Source organism: Sinocyclocheilus anshuiensis, unplaced genomic scaffold (assembly GCF_001515605.1).
Source record: "Sinocyclocheilus anshuiensis isolate Anshui unplaced genomic scaffold, SAMN03320099.WGS_v1.1 scaffold2322, whole genome shotgun sequence".
Taxonomy (NCBI): domain Eukaryota; kingdom Metazoa; phylum Chordata; class Actinopteri; order Cypriniformes; family Cyprinidae; genus Sinocyclocheilus; species Sinocyclocheilus anshuiensis.
The window spans coordinates 614,497-623,248 of NW_015556110.1; the positions used below are offsets into that span (position 1 = coordinate 614,497).

The 8,752-nt window shown below is 35.6% G+C and overlaps 1 protein-coding gene across 2 annotated transcripts in view; it reads right to left on the reverse strand.

Annotated features, from left to right (window-relative positions):
- The window catches only part of LOC107676254 (uridine-cytidine kinase-like 1), a 27,887-nt gene that overhangs the window by 18,113 nt on the left and 1,022 nt on the right, over positions 1-8,752 (reverse strand). For both annotated transcript variants that reach the window (XM_016470774.1, XM_016470775.1), the window contains exons 2-5: positions 6,624-6,820; positions 3,759-3,865; positions 2,451-2,621; positions 765-836 (exon numbers count right to left, since the gene is read on the reverse strand). In XM_016470774.1, the coding sequence (XP_016326260.1) occupies positions 765-836; positions 2,451-2,621; positions 3,759-3,865; positions 6,624-6,820 (547 nt within the window). The remainder of the gene's footprint in view (positions 1-764; positions 837-2,450; positions 2,622-3,758; positions 3,866-6,623; positions 6,821-8,752) is intronic.

The following is an 8,752-nucleotide window of genomic DNA, read 5'->3' on the forward strand; positions in this document are numbered from 1 at the left end:
AGACAGAGGGGTGCGCGCACTTCTGTTGTGTGATCTTTGATGTTCACTCACTTAGCACACGCATCATTTTGATTTAAAACTAAATTGTAAAAATAAGACCATTTATAGGGGTATTCACTATAAACAATTTATTTTCAACCTCAGGCATACACGACTTTCTGGCGAAAGTGAATCTAGCAGCCTGTGTGAAATGCGCTAGGCTTAGGAGATTTATAACGAGTGGTTCCCTGCATTATTACAGTAAAGCGCGTGATTACAGTACTAAGCCGCTGCAATGGAGCAGCTCTATTGCTATTAAATTAAAGATGATGTACCATAGAGCAAAAAAAAAATGAACAGTGAAAGTAACAAAAACTTGTAAAATACATTTTAATGGCCATAATTAAGTGTGGAAATAACCAAAGGATATACAGTCAAAACAAAAATTATTCAGAGACCAGATATAATTTTTTATAATATAATAATCGGCAAGTACCAAAAATAAAAGTATTGGTATCGGGCGAGTACTGGAAAAAGTGGTATCGGTGCATCCCTATTACAAAGCTATCTTTCTTTTCATTTGACCTTATCTTTTACACCTCCATTTTTCCCTCTCTGCTTTATGACTCCCATGATGCTCTTCTATATTTCAGGCTATGAAGCTTTCCATTATTCTTCCTCTCTTTCTATCTTTTACTGAAAGCCCTTTGTGGTATTATAAACCACAGTTAAAGGTGACAGCTGAGACTTTTATATAATGTCCAGTGTGACAATATGTGGCTTACCTTTAAAAGCTCCTTGTTGGCAAAAGCCAAGATTCCCTCAAATATCACAACGTTGGCCCCATAGACAGTTTTCTGAAGAGAGGAACATAAACAGAGAACAGTAAAGGACTAGGAAAAAAAACAACATATGAAAATGTGATGTTACAGTCTAATCTAAAATAAAATAATGAATTATCAGAAAAAGTACAAATGCATTACTGAAATAGTCAATTAATTAATTAATTATAGCATAAAGAATTTCTGTAAAAAAAAAATCTTTCTTTAAATTACACAAAAATAATGTACACAAAGTGCCCAGAAAATGCCTTATACTATTTTTCACTTCAAATATGATGTTAATAAACTGAGGCAGTGTAGGGAGAGACTGTCGAAGTGTGTGGTGATGCATTTCCTCCATGCTCCCCTTCTTCAGAATGAGGGGAACCCTGATGGTGTCATGATCCCATTAAGACAGATGCACTACCATGAGGCTTCCCGTCAATGGCCACTCATTCGGTATTGATCAGCAGCACGAGTGGCCTGTATACGCCACAGAGCCAGAGATCTCCCTTTATCGCTCATTAACATTACAACCCATTTAAATACAGAGGAAAAACCTTCTGCACCTTAAATTTTAGGAAGATAATAAAAGCAGTGCAGCTCCTAAAGAATCATAAATACCATGTCTAAAGTAACTGTAGTTACTGCTACTGTTCTTCTCAGGCATGAAATTGCAAATTGCCTATAAAGAATAAAAACAACCATAAACATTGTTCTCAGTTAACAATGCAAGAGTGTAATTTGACAGCTTTATAAAAGTGTTGGGTTTTGGAGTTAAATTAAATCTATAAAGAGATAATAACCATATAATAATTAGGTTAAGAAAGTAAATTAATCTAACATTAATTCACAGTAAAAAAAAAAGAAGGTTAAATGTTCACAATTTCTCAATTATATTAAATGGTAATCTGATTGTAATGTTCTCGTGCCATATTGTGCAACAGTCTATTTAATTAATACAGCAAAAAAGCATTACAGGTCATTACTAGAACATACACCGTAATTACATTTGCATTGCTGCATCACATTTAAAGCTAAAGTAGGTTACACTTTATTTTACAGTTGCCTTGTTACAGTTTAAAGTAATGAGTAATTTTAATTAATATGTACTTACCATAGGGTTAGGGTTAGTTGCATGTAATTATGAATAATTTACTGTTATTACACAGGTATCATTGCCATTACATAAATACAATTACTACATAAGTATTTTTTACATTCGTCATTCTTTCCTATCAAAATGCTTGCTACGGATGCGAAATCACAGAAAAGCGAACCTGATCCGAATTTTTTTATGTTGGACGAAACTTTTGGAGGCAGTGTGTAAACATGATTGACACAACGTGAGGTCATATTTATTTTTTAACATGCAAAAATTTCAGCCGAGAATTTCAGACTGTGCAAAGACCTTTTTTACTCCAAAGTATTTTTCTATGCTAAAAACATACAACAACTGTAAGTAAACTGTTTGTAGGTTTATTTCTCCTGAGACGCAATGTTTCGAGCATCCAAACTATTTTTTGCAATTTTGCTTGGTAAAGCTAGGGATGCAGAAACTACATAGCTTTATTCTGGAGGAGAAAACAAGGTAGTAAGGCATCTATACAGGCTCATGCATACTAGCCAGACAATCACACACAGGCTTACCCACTCCTTGCGACGACTGTGACTGGTGAAGTCGTACACTGGCACTTTTATGCTTTTGCCCTTTTTCAGTTTTCTCAACACAGTTACCAGCAGTTCAAAATCAAAGGCATCAGGATGATCAAAGTTGTACTCATTTCTTGCCGCCAACTCCTGCTCCTCTTTACTCAAAACCTGCAAGACAGTTGAAATAAGATTACAGTAAAGATTACACTTTTTCAGTGGTGCAGAAATGTTAAGGTTGGCAATAACAAAAAAGGGTACTATTCAATAAAAGTGCCCTGTAGACTTTCCACCATAGAGAGAAACAGATTGACTGATTGAACCACTTAATTAGACCACTAATAAGCTGGAGGATATGCCATTAAATCAAATAAGGATTGATGAGTAGATCCTACAGGGTTTCAGCTCATCCAACAGGGGCAAGAGCAAATGATATTAATGCTTCAATGGTTTCAACACATGAAGAAGTTTCATTTGAAGTACTTTAATGTTACAGTGGTCTGCAAATGCAATAATACCACTCAGGGTTGGGCCGATAGACGATGCCATCGTTCATCGCCGATGGCTGACAGACATCACGATGTTAAGCTGACATCGTGATTCCCCCTCCCCCTCTCCCGCAATACGCCACATCCCAGTTCCGTGATCGGAAAGGAAATTAAGTGTACTATGGAAACCCTAAAGGGAATAAATAGCCTACGAGATGGGAGGATAAAAAAAATATTTCAATACTTTTTCTCACAATTATATCGTTGGGTAAGTATTGGGCGACTGTATATAAATTGCGGGCATCAGGGAGCAGCTATTGAAACCGCTTTCGATTGCACGCTCTCATTTTACTTTCACTTTCGAGATTCGCGATCACAAGGACTCTATACTATGGAGCGGCAGTACTTACCACACATTTGACAAGATTAGATGTTTGTCATTGGTGCTCAGGATCTGCAAATCATTCGCCATCATTCTATCAGACATTTCTCCTTACTCTGTGTATGTGGTAAGTGAACTTCTTGTAATATAATGCAACAGGCTACCACTAGCAAGCGGCTAACCTTTTAGTGGCTCCGTATAAAGCGTTATTTGTTTCATGCTTCGGGCACACCCCTAACCCCGCCCCCCGATGTCATCGTCCATCACAATGTTTTACTGTAGACATCGTCCGATGCCAATTTGGTAGACATCGCCCAACCCTAATACCACTGATGAAACAAGTCATTGGATTTGGAGTGAAATTCCTCCCTAAAAAGGACAGGAAGTTCAAAGCAGATGTATTCAGGCTGGGTCTTCTTTAACTCAGTTGTGAAGTACCTTGTAGAAAGAGTCCATAGAGAGCAGAACAACCCAAGGAACATCAAGAGCCTCTATGATCTTATTGGCCACGGTGGTTTTCCCAGAGGCACTTCCTCCACACAGACCTGCAGGACACAACAGAAGCTGCAGCTTGTTCAAATGCACAAAAAGTCAATATTTACAAACTTCTATTTTCACAACAATCATGAATTTTGCTGCTATGTTAAAGTAACATTTGAAAGGTTAAGAAATGTACACATAAGACAAAGTATTAATTTTTATCAAGGTTTAAAAAAAATAAGGTTTTAGATTTGATTTACATTGTGATTTATAATATTACTTCAGAACCACTGAATAACATAATATAATATAATATAATATAATATATCCACCTTTTTCTTGTCGTAAAAATGGGCACGGCCATTTGTAAATTCTATGGGTCTGGCTTCCGGTCTCATCTGCGTCCACTCCGTCCAGCTATTATTAGCTGAACAAAACAGTTCGTTTTGCTGCTTGATATTGAAAGTTGGTGTGTCTTATCATATTATTGTAATGTATTATCTTAATTATGAACACACTGGTTTATAGTGCAAACCGTTTTACCGTTTACTACACGTTGTTATTCTCCTCGTTATTTACCTATAGCGGCTAATGAACCGGAAGTCTCACCCATAAGCTTACTTCCGCGTTGAAGAAAAAGGTGGATAAAACGGATAGCTCTGGTCCTTGATTCTGATTGGCTGAGCCGCGTTCGAAGCTGTTGTAAATTACTCTACAAAGTAACACACACCTTTGTTTATGTTTGTGTGTTGCTCGGCAACCACTTTGTAGCAACCACAACTGTTTCTGAGGAGCTACATTGTTTGATGGAAGAATACTGTTTTTATTAATATCATTACACTTTATTTGCTCTGTTTTATTTTGTGAAACCTAACTACGTATATGGAATAACCGTTTTATAAAAGCAATAAGCCCCGTGAAGCCGTGGTTTACAGTGAATTTATAACAGCTAAGGGTCGTTGTTAGGCATGATGCAAAGCGGAGCTGTTGTAAATTCTTATAAATAATTATCATTCTTGGGGCTTATTGCTTTAATAATATAATATAATATAATATAATATAATATAATAATATAATATATCAAGATCATGTAATAAATTACCAGAATCTGTTCAATCAGAAAATACCCACAAAAAGCATTGGAAAATTGGCAATATTCAATGCATTAATTATGACACAGACAGACAGACAGACAGACATAATTAACATAAACTTGAATTTAGTCATGAATTTTATCAAGGTAACGTTTTCATTAAAAAGTGGCTGTTAAGTAAATACCCAAAAATATATGAAAAAAAAAATAATACGGTTACAGATTCATTGCAATTTACAATATTACTTCAGAGCCACTCTCAATATTCTATTATAATAAATAAAGCTCATATATAAGGTTAATAAATTCTTTTCAACCTTAAAAGTAATAAGGGATATATCAAAAAATAAAGTCTACTCATCAGACAAGAAAAACAGATTATACAACTCGTCTGACTGTAAAGCCAGTCATGTGAGACATTATGCTGACCACTACATTTTCAGATACTAAAGTTTTAAGTATCACATAGGTTTCCAGAATAAAAGGCCATTAAGAAAACACCATATAAAATAAGATTCACCACCAATGGGAACAACGAAAAAGCTTCTTGTTGCTATATGGACTAAAGTTACTTAAAACTGCTTCAGTGTTGTTACGTCCTCTCTCGCCTCCCTGTTCCTCTGACCTTTGTTAAAGGAAGATCATTCCACTTGGGTGGATTTATTAGTTTCTCTCTGACTGAGCGAGCAGGGACGACAGCCACACCACACTTTTTTTTTTTTTTACAGGAATAATTGACTGGAGCACATCCAAGTGTGAAATTGTAACCCATATGACAGGCTCTTTGTGAGCAATGGATTGCATACTAATGACCTCAAGAGCACAGTCCTGACAGAGCTCATGTTCTCACACACCACAAAAGTGTAAGCCTTCAGGCATTCAATACAAAAAGTTTCACAAAAGATTTAAACCTCGCTTTAAGATATATAAACTAGTTCAAAGTTTGGGGTCAATATGATTTTTATTTTTTCCAAGAAATGTATACTTTTATTTAGCAAGGTCATAATAAATGAAACAAAAGTGACAGTAATTTTACAAAATATTCCTATTTCAGAAATCAAATCATGTTTCTACTTTCTATTCATCAAAAAAAAAACACATTTTCCACAAAAAGCAGTACAAATGTTTTCAATATTTATAATACGAAATGCACATTATTATAAGTATATTAGAATGATTTATGAAGGATAATGTTACACCGAAGACTGGAGTAGCTTTGCCATCACAGGAATAAATTACATTTTAAAATATTAAAATATTAAAACAGTTATTTTAAATTGTAATGATATTCCACTAATATTACCGTTTTTACAGTATTTTTTAATTAATTAACTGCAGCCTTGGTGATCATAAGAGACTACTTATTTAAAAAAAATAAAATAACTTTGATAAAATCTTACTGACCCCAAACTTTTGAACAGTAGTGCGTAGTTCATGCCTCAAATTTAGAGAAAGCAATGTCAATATTCTGCAAACTTATAATAAAATCATTTATTCTGTATTAGTCTGCTGCTTTATTCAATTACTGTCCAATTGACTAATCTCTTAGTCTCTTATGAGTGAAGTATTAAAACAATATGAAACCTAAATTATATACACTTAACTTTCTTGATAAACGTCTTATTGTGCAATGTTTTCATAAGCTGTTATCAAATGTAATAATTCACTGCACTTTACATAATAAGACTGATTTGTAGTGATCAAATAGAAGATATGCACAAATGTCATACCTATTACAAAAGCTTCTTTAAAGGTGGTCCCAGTAACATTGTACCAGGGTGGACGGCCTGCGGTGTAGATTGTCCTCTTATTCGTCCTCAGAAGTGGAGGCTCCGTTTTGCTTTGGCTGGTGGTCCGTTTCCGTGGGGACTGCGAAGGGGTCAGGGGACATCTGTCTCTCATAAGGCCATCGAGAGAATCCTCGCCACTACCACAAAAATAAATAAGTAAATGCAGGTTAAACACAATAGGATTTGCTTAAAGAGCCACTGCCATTTAGGAAACAGTGTGCAAACATTTTTTAATGTCACATTAACAATCATCAATAACTGATCAATTATCAATGAACAGAGCGAATGGCAAGTGTGAGTGTCCATACTGCCATCAGACATGCCTTTGAAATCATGAACGGCCCCATCTGACCCGAGCACAGCTATTAATACACACTGTTTCATAGAGAGCTTGAGGGAATCTGGGTCTTTATGATGCCCTCAGAAAGAGCTGCTCACATGATGCTTTCTGTTAGTGTGGTAGAGGGACTAAGACCTTTCTTTTTATCCTGTCCAGGAAACCACACATCTGCTCAGTCAAACCTGGAGCCTCATTTGAGTAAGGCTCTCATCACATGGACAGACACTGGACACTCACTGACGCTAATGAATCATCAATGTGAACAGTCCATTACACAATGGCAGTGCTGAAAAGGCCAGGATGTTTGCTTTGACTCACAGACTAGGCTTACATGGATTAAGCATAGTTCACATGAAATTCTATTGTTGGTGGTGTGATGTGTTGTACACATTTGGCTGATTCTTTGGAGTTTTTGAAAGGAATAGAAGGAATATGAGAAAATTTGTGAAACAGTAATAGAAATATGTATTTTTCCTTAATATACACTACTAATCAAAAGTTTGGAGTAATTATGACTTTTAAATGTTTTTGAAAGACATCTCTTATGCTCATCAAGGCTGCATTTATTTGACAAAAATAAAGTAACAGTTTGAAATATTATACCAATTTACAATAACTGCTTTCTATTTTAATAAAAAATGTTTTTTAAATGTTCTTGTGATGGTAAAGCTGAATTTTTTTCAGCAGCCATTACTCCAGTCTTCAGTGTCACATCATCATTCTAATAATGCTGATTTAGTGCTCAAGAAAATTAGTGCTCAATACAATATGTAAGATAAAAAAAAAAAAATCATAATAATTTTAAGATTTAATATATAAACACGATATTGCCAGAAGTACTGGGACACCACCTTCTAATGAACAGGATTGACTACTTTAGTAATTTTCATGAGTGCAAATCTTAATGTTTAAGCATATAATGATATTCTAGGGAATTGCGTGCTTTAATTTTATAGCAACAGTTTGGACAGGTAAGGTTCAAAAAGAAATTATTGATTTAAATTTAAATTAATTGCTTTAAATGCAGACCTTGAGCCAAAAACTTGTCACCAAACACCAATGACTTGTACATATGGGTACAGTAATTGTAGACACTTCCAAAACTGTTGCAACAGAGATGGAAATACAATTTTGAAATACATGAATTATGTTTCCATCTTTATTGCCACAGTTTTGGAAGTGCCTTTTTCTGTTCTATAGAAGGGGGCGTCCCAATTAGGCTTGCTGCGATAGATCGTGTTTTTGGTTATAACGGTGTTAAGCCGCAACACCGGTTACATCATTTGCCTACCGCGGCACCGCCCCCCACCGTCGTTTTGATTTTTTTATAGAAACAAAAATAATTTAGCCTAGTTCAGTTAGAGGACAGACACTTTTAAAAACTAAACGCTCAATGCAGCGTGCCGAAGCGTGCGCGAACGACAGTGCACCACGGAGCAGGAGTCAGATGATTAACCGGTGGGAAAATTTCCTCACCATCACAACCCTAGTCCCAATACTTTTGTCCATATAGTGTATGTACAAATCATTGGTGTTTGGTGAAGATGTTTTTGGCTCAAGATCTGCATTTAAAGTCACACCAGACGTGTTCAGCTGGGATTGGGACTTGGCTTTATGCACACCAGTCAAGTTCTTCCACACTAACCGAATCAATAATTTATTTGTTAACCTTGCCTTATACACAGAGGCATTGTCATGTTAGAATAGAAAAGGGTCCTGTCCAAACTGT